Genomic DNA, 20095 nt, shown 5'->3' with positions numbered 1-20095 from the left:
CTATATCACTCAACTAGTTTGCCCCCGTAGTTTAATTTCTCTGTCTCTACTGTCTTTTTCATCTTCCTTTGGATTCTGAATTTATTCCACTCTTCGGGGCCATCACTGACTCTGACTGCCTCATACACTTTTTTTTCGACTTTCTTGGTTAGCCATAGTTGGTTTCTCCCTCTTGGAATCTTTCCTCCTGACTGGGATGTATTTTTGCCTGAGAGTATGAATTGCCTCCTTGCCTACAGTCATTCCTGCTAATCCATCTGCCCAGCTCACCTCAACTAACTCTAACCTCATTTCATTGTAATTCCCTTTAAGTTTCCCTCTACCCAAATGGATTCTGTATCATCTGAGCCGAGAAAATCTCACAACTATTCTCATTTCATCTTATTAATTTCAATCCCTCCTGTTTCTCCGAAAGGTCAAACAGCCCTGAATGTTAAGTTCCCAGCTTTGATGTTCTTGTAACCATGTTTCTATCATAGCTATGAGATCATATTCACTTACCTTGACTTGTGCCATCAGTTCAGCTACTTCATTCAGAATGCTTTGTGCTTTAAGATATAAAGCTTTTAAGTTTATTCTATTTTTGAATTTCCCAACACTTTTATGATTCTTTGCTGCAAAATGACATTCACACATTCTGTCTCTTTTAGATTCAAGTTACAGTCGGTTCCATCACTAACCTATAATTCTACCTTCTCTTTTAACTTTGATTATTTAATTTTCTATGCAGCTGACCCACCCCCCAGTATTTGGTTTGAAGCCATATCTGCAGGCCTAGTTTCACGATTTGCCAGGACACTGGTCCCAGCAGGATTCAGGTAGAGCCTGTCCCATCACAACAGCTCCCTCCTTCCTCAGTACTGGTGCCAATGTCTCATGAATTTAAACTCATTTCTCCAACACCAATCTTTGAGCTATGCATTTACCTCTTGTTGACCCTCTGCTAATTATCCCTTGGCTGCTCCTACTCGTTCAGCAAAACCTCTTTCCTGTCTTTAGTTATGTCACTCCTTCATCTGTGGACCTTGTCAGCTGGATCTTTCCCCTCCCACTCCAAATTCCCCACTAGCCCAGATTCTGAACCCAGGGATCAGGCAGGCAGCACAACCTTTGGGGCTCTCAAACCTGGCCACAGAAAACACAGACTACTCCCCTGATGTACCATCCCTGATTACAACTACATTTCTCTTTTCTCTCCCCTCTGCAAAGGCACTTTGTGCCATGGTGCTAAGGTCAGTTTGCTAATCCTTCCCCACTCTGGTCCACAGTGACCAAAAATCTCGAACCTGTTCAGCAAGTTCAAGAGCTGAAGCTCCTGTAGCGCTACTTCCTGGATTCCTGTACCTAACTTGTTCATAGTCACATCTTCCTGTCCCTGACCAGTGACTGAATTCGAGTTAGTTAATGTAAGGGGTTAACTACTTCCTGAAACACAACCTGCAGCTTAGTCTCACCCTCCCTGCGGAGTTGCGATTTTTGAAGCTTGGACTCCAGCTCGTCAGCATGAGTTCCTCAAGCAACCAACGCTTGCTACGTATGCAGTCACTATGAACCATCGTGGTGTTCACCAATAGCCACATCATGCAGTTACAACACATTCCTGCATCTCTATTTACTTAGCTTCTAATTTTAAAATAATCCTCCTGCTCTTTTAGTCTTCAATCTGTAAAATATTTCTTCTACTTGCCATTAAAGTGAAAGCAATTTATAGCCAAATTAGCAGCTATAACCAACCAGTAAACTTACGGTCATCTTGTGATGTCAATCTGATTTTTGTACTGGGCCCAAGATCCTGTGCTTAAATTTCTCCTGTTATAAGACCTCACAAACTCGGCCAAAAAGCAAAAAAAAAGCTTCTCTTCCCATGCTGCACCAAAGTCCTAGAGTTATACACTCCCTCCAGACTGTGCCTCACTCCAAATGTGATCTCTTTCCTGATCATGCAAACCTTCTATCCTCTATCTCAATGCCATAATTTTGCTTTATCTTCATACCTTTATAACTAGGAATCTAGCCCCCACACCATTTTGTGGTGGAGGTTTCCACAGGTTGACCATCCTCTGAGTGAAAAAAGTTTCCTTGTCTCTGTCCTAAATGGCCTACCTCATATTCTGAGATGCTGACCCTGGATCTATAAATCCCACTAGGTTGTGGGGGAGATCAAGAGGAGGAGAAATTCTTTGTGCATCTGTTCTGTACAGCCCTGATGCATTTTTCTATGTTTCAAACAGCTCCAGTATCATCCTTCCAGACTCTAGTGATTACTGACTCAGTTAATTGAAACTCTAATCATAGGACAATCCTGCCATCCCAGGTATCGGCCTACTAAACTTTCACTATTCCTCTCCTATGATGTGGGGATCATGCCTGAGGTGAGAGACGAAAACTGCACGCTACTGCAGGTGCGGCCTCACTGACGCCCTATCAAAGTGGAGTTAAGGTTTGGAGCCAGCATAATGTCATTGGTGCAGTAGGTTCAGGAGCTGAATTATCTATACCTTTTCATAATCTCTTTTAGCTTTTTCTTGTTTGCTTGAGATTGACTGTGTATTCGTAGTGTTGATATATATTGCAGATAGTTGCAAAACCTGCAATTTGAATGAAGCTATTTTGCCTTTTTAACATGTGTTCATAGATTCTTGGAGGCACACCTGTAAAGGTCCAGACATAAATATTAAAACAGGTTGACACCATGTTCTCTAGGAGGGCTAAATGGTGGTGCTGTCATGTGTCCTCTAGGAGGAATTGAATAGTTGGCCATTGTATTTTCTGTTATGGGGCACTGCAAAATATTTATACATAATTTAAGAGTCACTAATTAACCATTTAGGAATTTTAGAGGAACTCTTATCCAGAGAGTGGGGAGAGTGTGAAATTCCCTGCGATATGACCAGAGCTAATGCGATAGATGCATTTCACATGAGGCTGGATGAGGAATTAATGGGATAGAAGGATTTCTAAAATAGAATTGGAGGAAACATCTGGAGCATCAATACCAAGATTTTCCTGCACTGTACATTGTTTGCAATTTAGTAAGACGAACAAATATGAATTAGCATGAAGCCACTGTAGAACAAGAATGCTTAAAAAGAAATGCTGACCTATAAAACTGAAATAGGACAAATCAACAAAAAAGAATTATGAGCCAAATTGCCAGAATTCAGTGATTTCCTTAAACTAAGGAAAAGGTAAGCTGCAAAGTCCCAAAAAACAAACCTCTGAGCTTAGGAGGTTTCATTCTCTATGCACTTTACGTTCCTGAAGACACTATCTTAAAGTAGATGGTTAAAACACAAATGGATAACTAACTATGTACCAGAGTCCTGTATAGAGCAGTGTAATGTCAATCAGCTCAATGAAACAAAAGCTCACAGGGGAGATTATGATTAATAAAGGTCAGAAAACAGATTGGACCGGATGACGTATTGCTTAAATCTATCAACTTTTTAAGACAGCCCAGGGCTATTTATCCTCGAGTCACATGAAGCAATTTGTAAGGTTCCAGCTGTGAGCTAATGGCCATCAATAAAAATGTGAAAAATGGAAAGGTACAAAACTATAGACTAGCTGGAAAACTGCCATTGAGCGCAAACCACCAAAAAGGGTATTTGCCAAACCTTGTGATTCATTTGTAGAATTTTTTTTAATGTTTGCATAGTAGATTCACAGGAACACCAGCATCTGCAAGTTCCCCTTCAAATCACGCACCATCCTGACGTGGAACTATATCATTGCTGTACCTTCATTGTCAATGAATAAAAATTCCTGGAATTCCCTTCCGACAGCTCTCTGGATGTTCTAGAATTTAGTTTCCCACCACAACCTTCAAGGCATTTAGGGATGGCCAATAAATGTTAGCCTAGCCAGTGATATATATACATCCCACACATAAATAATTTTTTTGGGGAAGTGTAACAACTCCTCACTTTTCAAACCCAGAATTTGACCAGTTGATGCCTAATGACATAGAATACTTAACATTTTCAGACGGTCTTTGACAAAGAGCCCCCATACGAGGCTGGTTGGGAAAATATAGGTAAAATGGAAGAGTAAATTCTGTACTGGCATGGATTAATGGTTGGCTAACAGTCAGAAAACAGTGTAGGAATAAATGGGTGTGTGGGAGTAAGTTGTGGAGTTGACAGGCTGTGACCATTGGATACTACAAGGATCAGTAATTGGGGCTGAAAATGCGTTGCTGGAAAAGCGCAGCAGGTCAGGCAGCATCCAGGGAACAGGAGAATCGACGTTCGGGCATAAGCCCTTCTTCAGGTCATTCCTGAAGAAGGGCTTATGCCCGAAACGTTGATTCTCCTGTTCCCTGGATGCTGCCTGACCTGCTGCGCTTTTCCAGCAACACATTTTCAGCTCTGATCTCCAGCATCTGCAGACCTCACTTTCTCCTCAGTAATTGGGGCCCCATGTATCAATGATTTGGAGGCGAGGACCACATATAATATTTCCAGATTTGTTGATGATACAAAGCTTAGGTGGGAATGTGTGTTGTGGGGAAAATGTAAAGTGTATTCAGGAAGATTTGGATAGGCTTGGTAAACAAGCAAAAATATGGCAGATGGAATATAATGTCGGAAAAATTTGAGTATATCCACTTTGGTAGGAGAAAAAGACGTGCCAAGTATTTCTTAAATGGTAAGAGGTTAGTTAGACGTACAAAGGGACCTAGATGTCCTGAGCAATATGTGACTGAAGGCAAACATGTGGGTGCAGTAGGAAAGCTAATGGAAAGTTAGTTTTATTATAGGAGAATGTGAGTACAGGAGTAATGAAGTCTTACTTTTTATAGGAGCTTGGTTAACCTACACTTGGAATACTGTGAACAGTTTCGGTCTCCTTATCTCAGGAAAGATATTACTGCTGTAGAGGATGTCAGTGAATGTTTAGATTTCCTACAGTGTGGAAATAGGCCCTTCGGCTCAACAAGTCCACGCTGACCCTCCAAAGAGTAACCCACCCAGACCCATTTCCCTCTGCCTAATACACCTAACACAAAGGGTAATTTAGCATGGCCAATTCTGCACATCTTTGGACTGTGGGAGGAAACCAGATTGCCCAGAGGAAATCCACGCGGACACAGGGAGAATGAGCAAACACCACATAGACAGTTGCCCGAGGCTGGAATCGAACCCGGGCTCCTGGCACTGTGAGGCAGCAGTGCTAACCACTGTGCCGCCCTCTGTTCACCATACTTGATCCAGGGATGGTGGGATTGACCTATGAAGAGAAGTTGGACAAACTGGGCCTGTATTCTCCAGGTTTTTGAAGAATGAGAGAGGATCTCATTGAAACCTACAAATTACTTAAAGGGAGAGCTAGGGTAAATGCAGGTAAGATGTTTCCACAAACTGGGGGTACACTTTAAAATGGAGGGTGCACGGTTAGTTTTAAGTGGAGGGGCTGGCTTGATGGGCAGCTTAATCTACCCCTGTGCCTATATTCTTCTTTAAATTTCCCTCACTGAATAGCAGAATCAAGTTCAAAGCAAAACACTGCGGTTCCCAAGTGATACAATGCTGCATTCTGTAAGGAAATGTAGGTAGGAAGAAAGCAAAGGAAGGATAGAATCAATCCTGGCGAAAAAGGTTGGAGCCAGAACCCCAGAGAGGAAGGCTGTAAGAAAGGATGACTACTATAGAAAAGCAATGCAGCACCCTCACTGAACTGGATTCACCGGTTAGATGCCAAATCCACAACCACTTCCATCTAGAAGGATGAGGGTAGTAGTTACATGGAGACAGTGAGGTCTGCAGATACTGGAAATCAGACTTAAGAGTGTGTTGCTGGAAAAGCATAGTAGGTCAGGCAGCACCGACGTTTCGGGCCGGAGCCCTTCATCTGGAAACATAGTAGATACATGAGAACGCCATCACCAGCAAGTTCCCCTCTAAGCCACTCAGTGTCCTAACTTGAAAGCGTTTTGCCGTTCCTTCACTGTCACTTCCCTCCCTAATGGCATCATGAGTCAATCTGAAACACGTGGACTGCAGCAGTTCAAGAAGGCAGCTCATCAGTACCTTCTCAAGGGGCAATTAGAGACATACAATGAAGGCTGCCCCAGCCAGTGACACTCGCATCCTACGAGTGAATAAAAAGAATGTGAAAGTTTGTTTTCCACTTGTGTGAGAGTCAACCACTGTGGTCTCCAAACTGTAGATCAGAGTCTCTGGCAATCGATCTCAGCCTCCACACTGTGTTCCCTCTAAGCTATATGTACATCACATGTCATGCCTTTGCAAGATGTCTGCTTCCGGAAGCAGCAGCTGCTGCACTTGGACATTCTTGCAGAACAAAGAAACGTTGCAGCAGATACTACCACGCTTTGTGTCCTATATCTGAGCAATACAAGCTGACCCAAGATCCAGAAAATACATTGATACCACAGAAATGAACTCCTGTGTCTCCACATTAGAAAGCAGCTGGCAATATCCTAGATGTGCCAGAAGCATGGACCAGTGGTAGAGTGATGTTTACAGACCACAAGGTGAAGCAAGTGCAGGGAAAAGCAGCCTCAAGACCCACATTTAAAACTCATGATTGATTGTGAGTGCAGAATTTGTTCTAATTCAACAGATTTTGGAACTTAGATCAAAATATCCTGTGCACTTATTTGTTTCTCATGTGTAATGCACATGTCTAACCCAAGGTCTGTTCTCAGTTGTAGAATAGTTGCTAATGGTACCTTGGATTTTATCTACATCCTTAGCTAGAGATAAACCTGGACTGAAAACGTACACCTTCATTGTGAAATGGGAAAATAGATTGCTGTTCACGATGGTAAAAGATAATGATGTTTGCCTTGTATGTCACCTAAGTATGTCAGTAAGTGAATTTAGGCATTTGGAACCGCATCACAAAACTGTGTGCTATAAATTAAAAGGTGATTTTTCACTAGAGGAGCATGCTTTGGATAAAGAAAGTTGACGATTTGAATGCCACTTTGCAAGCTCAGCAATCATTTTATCTACAGTAGCAGCAAAGTGTAAAGCCTGTGCTGAAGCATCATTTTGCCTTTGCCATCCTCTGGTAGATCAAGAGAAATCATTCACAGATGGCAAAGTAATTACTATGGCTATGGCTGCTGACTCATTACTCAAAGACTTTAAAAACAAAGGGGAAAAAAATAACAGCAATCCAGAGCATGTCACTTGATGCTTGCACAGTAGCAAGCGAAATGGAACCTTTTTTTCTGAAATCAACAATCCAGACTTCAAGGCATTGGCAAATAGCATGTAGCCACAGGTGTCATGCTGAGATCTGGTGAGTAGAGGGCAAAGTGTGTAATTATATACAGTTGATTTTAGATTTATATAGTATACATTAAAAGTACTATTTATTTTACAACTCAATTAAATTTGATTCAATCACTGTTTGTGTGCTTAAAATTAGATTAGGTTAGATTAACTATAGTGTGGAAACAGGCCCTTTGGCCCAACCAGTCCACACCGACTTTCCGAAGAGTAACCCATCCAGACCCACCTCCCTCTGACTAATGCACCTATCACTATGGGCAATTTAGCATGGCCATTTTACCTGACCTGCACATCTTTGGACTGTGGGAGGAAACTGGAGCACCCGGAGGAAACCCACGCAGATACAGGGAGAATGTGCAAACTCCACACAGACAGTTACCCGAGGCTGGAATCGAACCTGGGACCCTGGTGCTGTGAGGCAGCAGTGCTAACCACTGAGCCATCGTGCCGCCCTTTTTATTTATTTATTTTTTAAAAAGCTTTATCGCCCCTTTATCTGTTGATGCTGAAATTAGATTAGATGCCCTACAGTATGGAAACAGGCCCTTTGGCCCAACAAGTCCACACGGACCCATTCCTCTCCCCTATATTTACCCCTGACTAATGCACCTAATGTTTGGAGACAACTGACTTCGCACCCAGGGCATAATCTCAGAATAAGGAGTATCCCATTTGTGACAGACTGAGAAGAATCTGAGGATCGTGAATCTGTGAAATTCTTGACAGCAGAGGGCTGTAGAGAGTGGCTGATGCAACTACCTGAGATCAGTTAGGGAGTCAAGGATTATGAGGAAAAGGCAGGAAAGCAGAGTTGAGGACTGTTAGATCAGCCAGACTCAATGGACTGAAAAGTCTTCTGCTCCAGTGTCTTAAAATGTTATGGTTTTACTCCAGGAGGCTGCTAGACAAATACATCTTTTGGGAATCAGTCAAATCAGATTCACTCTGTTCTCTAAATGTAATGTCTTGTGCCTAGGATTAGCTGTGACTAAGGTCACCATCTAATTATTGGCTTACTTTGAAGTTTGCTGTCAACAGCCCCTCACCCAGAAACAATAATGGCCCAATCACTGGAAGAAATTAGGCCAGTTCTCAGGAGGCTGTTTTTTGTTTACTGGAACATGATGTGAACTTATGTAACGGCGGATTTCTGCTGCACATTTGTTTCCTGATTCCGATTTCTCACCTGATTGTGTTGGAACAATTCGTGCAATTCAAACAGATCACCACTGATTTTCTTGCTGACAATTAGTTCTCGCAGTGAAACAAAACCCTTTAATATAAAATCAATCTGTGTATAAAATCTTATAGATTAAAAGAAAATCATGCAATGCTGCAAGTACATAACATCCATCTTGAAATGGAAGAGAAGGGTTAGCAAAAAGTGGCACTTCGTGGTAGGATAAGTGATCTGTAATCACCTACTCACTGTTTTCAGTGCTTTTACATTGCAATATAAATTCTGTTAAACAGCAAATATAAACATTCCCCACAGAATGAAAGGTTTTGCCCAAAATATTTAACCTTTTCCTTTGCAGATCCTCATTGACGTCGCTCCATTATTTGAGCCTTTGTTTTGTTTCTAACATACAGAACTGATTAATCTAACTTGGGGTTAAATGTTCTCCTTCCCACCACCAATCTTGTCTTCCAGATGCTTCAGAACATTGCTCATTGGAAGGAGACGATGATTTGATTCCTCCACTTGAACATTGCATCAGGACAAAGTGAGTTAACATGAAATGATTTATATACTGTGTTTTGTGGAGAAGTAGGATTTCTGCTTCACTTGCAGTGAAGTCACAGCAACAAGGGGGAGGCAACTGTCTTGTGGTATTGTCACTAAACTTAATCCAGAGACCTGGTTGGAATCTTGATGGAATTTGAATTCAATTTTTTTAAAAATCTGGAATTAAGAGTTTAATGATGGCTGTGAAACCGTTATCAATTATCATTAAAACCTATCTGATTCAGAAATGTCCTTTAGGGAAGGAAACTGTTGTCCTTATCTGGTCTAGTCTACAAGTACACAACAATACAGTTGATGTTTAATTGCCCTCGACATTAAATGCTGGCCTAGCCGGCAATGCCCACATCCTGTGAACAAATGAAACAAATTGTGGCAGTTTCTGATTTGAATGCGGACTTTTAAAGCACCTCTATTTAATCCAGATTGAAAATTTTCTGTTCTTCCATTGCTACTGGGTCAAAATCCTAGAATTCCTTAATGTACAGCAGGAGTTGATTCTGTAGCAGCCATTTGAAAAGGAGGCTCACCACAACCTTTCCAAGGCTGCCAAATGTGGGAAATGAGAGTCCCTTTCACGAATGCTCTCTTGTGATGTCTATTGTGATGAGCAAGTGAAGTTGTGCTTATTCCCCCCCCCCCCACCTCCTTTGAAGAACATTTACTCCATTATTCAATTCGATCATTGCTACTCTGCAGAAACACTTCACTATTATTCTAGAGTTATTCTACAGAACAAAGGTGGCTGAGAGTGCACCCCCAGGTGGCACAAAGCACACGTACACAAAGAGGAAGCAGCAGAAACCAGTCTCGATGACGATTTGCACTTCATTCCTCTCTCACATTACATGTCTGATAAGTTACCCCACTCTTACTTGTACGTTACCCCAACATGTCCCAGAGGTACTTACCAGAGTACTTCTGATACATAGAAATGACTCACCCAATAATACTCTCCCGGGTTATTCCTGTAAATCATCCCAGCATGCGGCGAAAGATTTACCCCTCTCAAATATAACACCAGCGCCATTACTTCACAAACCCTTCACTTTCCATTTCACATTCAAATACCATACAATTTCTGAACTAATTTTTTGAACTGACCGAATCCTGTCAAGGTTGGCTGACATCACTGGACATGTCTGCACAGAGATGTAGGCCTGACAGCTATTTTATCTGCTGCTTTGAATTTTGGAGAAATTGTTCTGATCAAAAATGGCCACTGACTTTCAGTGCTTCCTCCAAGCAACATGGCTATGTTGCAGTGTGACAACCTAAGAACTCGTCTGTAGGCCGTACAAAAGTTTTCCCTGTAATTCAGCATGTATGTGGCTACACAAAATATTTTAAAGGGGCCAATTCACTGTCAAATTTGGTTTGAATATGATGTACTGTGGATAATTTTACAACATTACAAGTTCTATATAAACATAAATAGTTGAATCAGTTAACTTTATAGAAGATGGGAAAAATGCTAAAAAGAAATTAAGTTTAAAAAAAACTGAAAACAAAGATTGGGTGAACTTGTTTATATTAATTATTTGAGGAGAAAGTGAGGTCTGCAGATGCTGGAGATCAAAGTTGAAACTTTATTGCTGGAACAGCACAGCAGGTCAGGCAGCATCCAGGGAACAGGAGATTCGACGTTTCGGGCACAGGCCCTTCTTCAGGAATGAGCAGAGAGTGAACACTCTCTGCTCATTCCTGAAGAAGGGCCTGTGCCCGAAACGTCGAATCTCCTGTTCCCTGGATGCTGCCTGACCTGCTGTGCTGTTCCAGCAATAAAGTTTCAACTATATTAATTATTTCTCAAGCAAGGGGAAGGCTAACATACTGTATGAAAGGAGAGAGCTGATTGGTTGGCAAGTGGAGTCATTTGTAGGGTAGTGTGTTTTGGCTTGATGACAGCATCCTGTTGGTAGTGAACAGCACCTGTTTGGCCTTGGTAACAGGTAGCTTTGCCTGTTGCTCAAATCTTTGTGATACCTTACACTTCATCTGATATAGAGTGGATGCTTTCTATAAGTTTGTGCAATTAACAACTAGAAATGATTTGATCAGGATAGCCATTATTCCACAGGATAGACTTGATACCTCCTGTTTCAACAACAAGTTTGCATGGTGAACATGCCTATCACATAAATAAGTAATGTGATAAATGAATTTCAATGCCCATGTGATGCTAGCGATTTGGGCCATATGTCTCAAAGACCGGCAGATCATTTATAAATGCATGTTCCTTCAATTATTTACAGTAGGTAAGTTACTGACCATAGCCAACCAGCCTGCACTTGAAAAGCTTGTCACACTCAATGTGATTCCGTGTTTGGACAACATTTGCTGGATTCTGAATGCACACAGAGTTACACTGACTATCACTTTAGGATTGTAAGACCCACAGTGTGATGCATTTTTGTCGACTGGAGGCTTCACGTTAGTACATAACGCCCTGGGTATCCTGTCACCAAGACAGTGTGAATGCACTGCTCTTGCTTCAACTCAAAATATGTGACAGCCATATACTAGTCATATGCTAGTTCTCAGGGCAATGTCCTAACCAGTGGGAATTTTGTTTAAAATTTAAACAATGCCTGGCTGTTAACTGTCAATCAGCATTATGGATATGTTTTGCATAGCAATACCTCTACTGATCAGCACTCCCCAGTCCTGCAGAATAAATGTTGGTTTTCTCCTTGCACTTGTTTCTTGCAAAATGTACTATGAGTGCAAGACGAAAAGCTTCATCAAAATGTGTCTCCCCTTGGAAATCAAGAAAGGATTGCAGTGGTAATGTCACTAGCCTAGTAATCGAGAGCCCTGGCATAATGTTTTGGGGAGATGTGTTCAAAGTTATAAATGTTGAATTTGTGGTTGGGTGTAAATGAAATCTAGAATTAAAAGCTGTTTTTTTATAATGGTGACTAGGAAACTCTTGTGTGAAAACCCATCTGGTTCACTAATGCCCATTAGGAAAGGAAATCTGCTCTGATTATCTGGCCTGACCTACACGTGATTGCAACTTTTGTTTACGTTTGGAGAGCATACTAAGTGAGGGGAAAGTAATCAAATAATAAGTTAGGAAATGTTAAACATTGCAACTCAAATGAAGTTTTTGAAGAATTATGGAATTATCCAGCACAGAAGGAGACCATTCAGCCCATCTTGGCTATGTCACATTCTCAAAAGAACATTCCGGTTTAGTCCCACATACCAGCTTCCTCCTCATAACACTCCAAATTATTTCTCTTGAAGAGCATGTATAATCCTGTTGAATGTGACCATCCTTCGAGGGAGTGTGTTCCAGATCTTACCAGCCCTGTCCATCAAAAAAGTGTCCAGTTTACTCTTTGTTTTTGAATTGTTTTAAATCGGTGACCTCTGGTGACTTGCTAGAGGAAACTGTGACTCCCAACTTGTTCTATGAAATTCATTGTAATTTTCTATAGGTCTATTAAATCTACCCATAACCTTTGCATTCTGAAGGAAAACAATCTCCGCTTATTCATTCTGGCTGCTCTAATTGAAATCCCTTGACCATGGTATTATCCTGGTAAACCTCCTCACTGCTCACTAAAATGCATTCCCTGGACATTCATATAATACATAAGCCGAAGCCTAACTAATGTCTCCATTCACTAAGCTAAGGATTTCAAATGCTTTCTTAATCATCATCTCAATGTGCATGATAACCTTCAAACCTCTGAATCTGCCTTTGAGGTTGGGGGGAGTTTTCTCTTGTACATTTCTGATATCCCAAGTTGTTTAAAAAAAACAATGACTATACTTTTATTAAGGTATCCAGTAACAACTAGTAACCTGTACTTGAAAAGATCTACCCTAGTTACAACTGAGCAATTTGCTAAAAGAGATTACTAAAACACCTAATTATAGTATATAGACAGTGAAATAACTCCAAAGCAGCTGGTATCCTGTCACCAAGACATCCTTTATTTACATGTGCATAGTACTTTACACTGGTCTGGCTCCCTCAAAGCCAGCTCTGAGTGAACAGAACCTCTGACACTCCTGTTTTTAATATGTAGTCAGGCCTCCCTGATTAGATTAGGTTAACACCCCAAAGAAGGAACTCATTCTATGAGCAATAGAAACAATTGACACTTATTACTTACCACAGAGAATTTCTCTTCCAGAAAACAATGACCTCATTGCTATTTCTATAAATCCCAGTTAGCATGCATGTACTGACATTAAATATTTATTTTTTCTGTTTCATGGAATGCCACTTAAATGATGGAAAAGCTAACCTAAAATGTCTATCCTTTAACCCTCCATTTATTACACCACTTATGATCACTGCTCTGCCTTTAATGATCTTGTCCCGAGAAGAATGTTGCCTGTCTTCCCATCTATTCACTTTTCCCAGTGTGGCTGGGAAAATAATTGATTTAGTAAACTGAAAGATTTTGCTGGTGTCTAGGCCAAGAGGGCACTGCCTTAAATGCATGAGCAAAGTGACCACTTCAAACTTCACCTACCATTTGCATGTAATTCTCTCCCACAAAAAAAAATGGACATTAACCCAGTTAATTATGTGACACCTGCAGCTGATAGATTTTCATGCTGTGGTCTAGCAAAAGTCTATGGAGTCAAGGCAGTAGGTAGATTAGGATAGAGGTGAGCCTTGATCTCATTGGATGGTGGAGCAGGCTTAAGTGGCTGAATGATCTACTCCCCTTCCTGTGTTCTATTTTCATTGCCGCAAGTCTAACATGCATCGTCAGTGATATTCCCTCCATTGTAAGGTCAGAAATGGGGATATTTGCAGATGATTACACAGTGTAGATGCTGAAGTAGCACATATTCGTATGCAACATGACCTGGACAGTATCCAGGCTTGGACTGACCAGTGGCAAGTAACATTCAAACCTCAAAAATTCCATACCCAACAAGAGATAGTCCACTACTGCCCTTGACACTCACTGAATTCCTCCACCTTCAATATCTTGGGGTTTACCATTGAGCAGAAACTCAACTGGACCCGCCACATAAACACAGTGGCTGCAAAAGCAGGCCAGGCGTTAAGAATACTGCGCAAGTAACTCATCTGACTGCTCAAAGCCTATCCACCAACTACAACATACAAGTCGGAAGTGTGATGGAGTACGCTGCATTTGCCTGGATGGTGCAGTTCCAACAGCACTTGAGCTTGACAGCATCCAGGACAAAGCAGATGCTTTATTGGCACCACGTCCGCGAGCTTCCACTTCCTCCACCGATACTCAGTAGCAGCAGCGTGTACAATCTACAAGATGTTCCTGCGATATTCACCGAAGATCCTGAAACAGCTCCTTCCCAACCCTATGTCCACTTCCATCTAAAAGGACAAGGGCTGCAGATAAATGGGAACACGACCCCATTCAAGTCCCCCTCCAAGCCTCTCACCATCCTCACTTGGACATATTCACCATTCCTTTACTGTCACAGTAAAAATCCTGGAATTCTCTCCCTGAGGGCATTCTGGGTCTGCATACAAATCCTTGGACTGCAGCAATTCAAGAAGGCAACTCACCAACTCCATAAGAGCAATAAATGCTGACTGGCCAGTGATGGCCATGCTCCACGGGTAAATAAATAATTTTTAAAAACGTGTGGCCCAGTTCTTCATCTGTTTGCATGAGGACAGTTCTCAGACCCATCATGAGTTTGAAAACTTAAAACAAATTTCATCTAGCCTTTGTTCTAAGGAAAACGCTCCCATCTTCTCCGATCTTTCTTCAGTACCGAAGATTTTCATCCCTGGAGTCATTTTCATAAATCTCTTCTGCACCCTTCCTAATCCATTCACCACTGTGGTACCCAGAACAGTACTCAGTATTCTAACTGAGGTCTTCCATAAGTTCATCATAATTTCCTGTTCTAGTACTCTGTGCTCATATTTATGAGGCCAGTAGTAGTGAATGCTTTATTAACAGTGCTCTCAAACATTAATGACTGCATATCCTTTAGAATAATATCCTTTATTCTATATTATCTTTCCATGTTGTTTATATTAGGTGTGTCAACTCACACTTTTCCCACATTGAAATTCATTTGCCATATCTGCCCATTTTACCAATCTGTCAATGTCATTTTGATGTTTGACGCTGTCGTCCTCATTGTTTATAATTCTGTTAAATTTTGTGTCATCCACAAACCTTGAAGTTGTCCCCTCCACATCAAAATAATTTATATATTTCAGGAAAAGCAAGGATCCAAATCCCTGCACAAATGCACCAAAGCTGTCTTCTAGGTTGAAATATACCATTAACTATTACTAGCTCTTTCCTGTCCCCCAGCCAATTTTGTATCTATGTTGCTATTGTCCTTTCAATTCCATTACCTATAACCTTTCTCATAAGTCTGTTCTGTGACACTGTATTGATTATCTCTTGGAAGTCCATGTATATCACATCAACAACTTTGCCTTGATTATTCTATCTGTTGTCAAGACCCTTGTCAAGATCACTAGCAAGTTAGACACAATTCCCCCTTCACAAATCTAAGCTGACCCCTCCAAATTAATCCATAGTCCATTTGTGACTGGAATTCTATCCCAAATAATTATCTGTAGAAGTTTCCCTACTATGGAGGTTAACTGTCGCTCTTAATCGCTAGGTTGGTCTCTAACATTTTTTGAATCAGGGAGTAATGTTTGCAATTCTCCAATCCCCTGGCACCATCCCAAAATCCAGTTAAGACTGATAGTTGCCAGTGCCACTGCAATTTCTAACCTTGCTTATACAGTCTCTCCTCATAGCTGCAGTTCTTTAAATCTCCTCTGTATTCCCTCCAGAACAATTGTGTATTTCCAGTAATATGCTATACATACAACTTAGCTGTGCCTAACCAAAGTCTTGTACCCCTGCTTTTATATACAGAATCTTGCCGTTTGTAGAAAAGTGGGTTGGGATATCTGGTCGGCATGGACAAGTTGGACCAAAGGGCCTGTTTCCATGCTGTACATCTCTATGACTCTATATGCCTTCTTTAGGACTTTGTATCTACTTGTCCTGCCATCTTTGGGGACCAGTGGTCATACACTCCCAAGGTGTCACTTTTCCTGTACCCCTATCAGTACCCTACTGTTTATTGTAGATTCCAGTGCCTTCTCAAAATTGAATTTAATTTGTCACTTTATACCAACTCAACTGAACTATCCTGCAGTCAACAGCTATTCTCTTTGTTATCATCCGCAGTGTTATTTTTTCTATACAAATTTTCTTATGCCTCCCACGTTTAAATCTATATCATTAACCTACACCATAAACAGCGTACTTGTACTCTTTGCTACCTTCTCCCACCCTCCTCCCTGACCTATCACCTCCATCCCCACCCCCACTCACCTATTGTACTCTATGCTACTTTCTCCCCACCCCCACCCTCCTTTCATTTATCTCTCCACCCTGCAGGTGCTCTGCCTCTATTCCTGATGAAGGGCTTTTGCCCAAAATGTTGATTTTCCTGCTCCTCGGATGCTGCCTGAACTGCTGTGCTCTTTCAGCACCACTCTAATCTAAAATCTGGTTTCCAGCATCTGCAGTCCTTGTTTTACCATAAACAGCGAGCAACCCAATACTGAGCCCTGTGGAACACCACTGGAAACTACTTTCCATGTGCTAAAACATTAGCTAATTTTGGATCCACCTTGTTATTCTCCCTGTATCCCACGGACTTAAAATTTTCTCAACTCCTTGCCCAAAGAGAGTAGGTTGATGTGGCACAACAATTCCAAGCTTAAAGGGAGAAATTACATTCATCCGAAAGAGGAAAGGACTTGTCTTCAATGCAGCACACCTAACACTATTCTCTAATTTATTCAGGTGGAAGGGAGCTTTTGTCGACTGGAATGGAACGGACCCAATCCTGTGAGAAGTTCAACCTTCGTCTCTGAAGTCAAACCTGGATCGTATGGCCCGGGAGACTGAGAGGTGCAAAAAATCAAACACCAACACCTTCGCTTCTGAAGTGCTGCCGTAAAAAGCAGGATAGATCTTAAAATGTGTCTGTCATCGGGTGGCACCCAACAACACCTCCATCAGTTAATTTACCTCATTTCTTCTGAACGCGTAGCGGTGGGGGTTGGGGGAAAAATGGAGATTGTGATGTCGAGGGCCGCAAATTCAGGAAAGTAGTGAGATGGCTTACCCGCTGGTCTCCCAAATGAACTGCTGGAAATTGATACTTGGTATGCTACTGTGCCTATTTAATTCGGGTTATTCAAATGATCCTTTAGGATTGAAGACCTTCCCTATTGTGAATAACATAAAACCCATTGTGAAAATTCGATGCTATCAAAATGGGCAGGTTCGTTGGGCTGCAGTTAATGCCCTGTGGCAGAGCTGAAGTGGCTGAGCTGTAAGAGATGCTGAGAGTTTCTCTGAAAAGTTGTCTTAGATTCAGCAAAAGCAACCTTTTGTGGGTTGTGTTCAATTATATCGTTTTTTTTGTTTTAAACAATATTAAGAAATTACTGAAGAAGGAATTTGGACCTAAACCAATTTTTCCTGTTCAATCAGGATGCTAAAGGCTCTGGTTCGATGGGAGATTGCAGGTTCACAGATGCTTAATAGTGACTTCAGTAAGCTCACATATGCCTTTACCTGTTAGCCACCATACTGTCTACTTGCTGGTAAAACTAATAATGCTGAATGTTTAAAAGAAAAAATGGCTTTTATTAGCTCAAGCAATTAATTTTTTAGATCATGTGCTACACCTTCAAAGAATGGTCAGCATGGACCAGAAGCTGAACATTTGAGGTTTCACCTGAGCAAGGCCTCATTTCAGTAAGTGAGACAACCTGTAGAAGCAACTGTCTGTTGTACTTCAGTCTAGTTAGAGCCATCTGTCTTGCTGGCATTGCCCACAGCAGGATGGGGTGAGTAGGAGAATGAGAGATATGGCAGTGGGCCAATATGCGACATACCTTCCAGGCCACACAGAAACCCGAAAGTCCCAAAGTTGATCCCACACTACAAAACAATTTGCAGCAATGCTATGGACGGCTGGGAGGAGTAGGAGCACTCCTCTTGATTTCTCATGAAGATAATTCATTTAAATAAAAAAAAAAGAAAATGCTTTGGTGACAGCCTCCAGCAATCCCTTTAAGAGCCCACATAATTATGCTGTGTATTGATTGAGTAATCCTGAGCAGAAGAGCCCCCAGCAGGCTGCTCTGCGCTGTTCAGATTCCAGGAGTCAGTCTTAGGCATCTGACAGTGACACCTGGCAAACTGTTTCTGCCATGAGATGGCACCTGTAACACCTGGCACAGTTCAAACTGTGCTGCGACATGTTCCCTTTTCCACAATGAGGAGCATATTCTCCCACCTCAGTGTGTGGATGAAAAATACCAGGAATAGTGTAATGTTTCTTTGTTTCCAAATAAAGCCTAAGAAGGTTTAGGAATGAAAAATAAGCCAACAAACCTCAAAGCCTGTTACTGTTACTCTATTAGGTTTTTCTCTGTGTTCCTTAAAAATACTTCTTTCAAGTAAGCAGCTATCCCTTTATTTGATGTTCTAATTGACTTTGCATTTATATCTACATGGCAAGTGTTTTTATGTTTGTCTTGATTCTGCTTTTAATGAAAGATTAGTCTAAAAAAAAATCTTCTACGCAAAAGTACTCGTTGGTAACAAACAATTCCATGGTTCTTTCTTTTTTGAGGAGTCATATTTTTTTAAGTATGTGTTGGCTAGCATCTATTACTGAAGCAACTTGACCAGCACCACGTAAACCGATGAATGGTCATTTTGATTTCACAGCTATCTGTGGAACCTTGGCCTGTGTAAGCTGATTCCCCATCTTTGACAAGCTGAAGATTCAGCAGCTGGGAAGCATTTTGGGATGTCCTGGACCTATAAAAGGAGCTGCACTGTTCTTTTCATCCTCTTCTTCCTACATCCTTTTCATGGAATAATCCCACCTATCTGCCACCTTTTCACTAAATTCGATCCAGTGGTGTCATCTGCCAAACTCAACCCCACCTTATCCCCTCACTGGACAGCCTGAGGGTCTCATCACTTCCAGCTCCAACATTATTCTGCTGGTTTCAGCCTGAACACCAGTGCTATTTTTTATATACATGCCCTGGGAGTTAAAATACCTGCATTCCAGCCCACTTTCCATCTGTCAAGCAGGATAACCTCCTATTCCTTGTGCTTCATTTTGAGCTGGCAAGCCACTTGTGCAGAGCCTTTTAAACATGACAAAAATGAAAACGCTCCCTAATCAGCTTCTGAGTTTAGCGCACTTGCCTTAAATGTTCGCATGATAAAGTTGCTCGCAGTAATTTCCAGCCTCGTGTTGTTTAACTGGTTGTCAAGGAATTAAAAAGCAGCCATTATGTTTGGCTTTGTTGGATATACCGTTGCCTCTAATTTGTTTGGTGCAAGAAATGTGCACGTGCGCATACAAATATATGTATTAATGTACGTCTGAGTCTTCCTGGTTAGTACATGAAGGCCAAACAATGAGAGACTGAGCTGTTGTATTATTTTGTGTGCAGTAAATTGATGCTGTGGACTTTCTGAAAAATTGCTGTTTTGTTTGTAAGAGTGAAATGAAATAACTGTTAATTTATTGAAATCCTTTCATTTGTGCCCTGTACCACCATACACACCAATAATGCCTCCATGTCCTGCATCATAATAAAAAGAATCCTGGCCAACCTTGAATTGCTTTTTCAAAGAACAAAAATGATGGGTTGTGTGGCCTCCTTCTGATTTGTATGATTCTGTTTCATGCCAAATATCAGATTAATTTGTTTACAACTTCCTCAAGATTAATTCATTAAACATGTTGCATTACGCAAAATAAGATCACATAATCCCTACAGGGTGGAAAGAGGCTGTTGGGCCCATTGAGTCTGCACCAACCCTCCAATTTATCCCACACTGTTCTTTCAACCCCCCAATTCAGCATAGCCAGGTCACCTTACCTGCACATCTTTGGACTGCGGGAAGAAACTGGAGAACCCGGAGGAAACCCACACAGACATGGGAGAACAACAGATAGTCACCTAAGGCTGATATCCGACCTGCATATCTGGTGCTGTACGGCAGCTGTAAAAGCCACTGTG

The 20095-nt window shown here is 41.4% G+C and overlaps 1 protein-coding gene across 2 annotated transcripts in view; it reads left to right on the top strand.

Annotated features, from left to right (window-relative positions):
- Positions 1–19713, top strand: part of mindy4 (MINDY lysine 48 deubiquitinase 4) — a 186465-nt gene extending 166752 nt beyond the window's left edge. For both annotated transcript variants that reach the window (XM_043690847.1, XM_043690846.1), the window contains exons 17-18: positions 8923–8995; positions 16836–19713. In XM_043690847.1, the coding sequence (XP_043546782.1) occupies positions 8923–8995; positions 16836–16884 (122 nt within the window). In that variant the 3' untranslated portion in view covers positions 16885–19713. The remainder of the gene's footprint in view (positions 1–8922; positions 8996–16835) is intronic.
- Positions 19714–20095: the final 382 nt, after the last annotated feature.

This window comes from Chiloscyllium plagiosum, chromosome 5 (genome assembly GCF_004010195.1).
Source record: "Chiloscyllium plagiosum isolate BGI_BamShark_2017 chromosome 5, ASM401019v2, whole genome shotgun sequence".
Taxonomy (NCBI): domain Eukaryota; kingdom Metazoa; phylum Chordata; class Chondrichthyes; order Orectolobiformes; family Hemiscylliidae; genus Chiloscyllium; species Chiloscyllium plagiosum.
The sequence above is the reverse complement of the archived record's forward strand: the minus strand, read 5'-3'. Positions and strand labels throughout refer to the sequence as shown.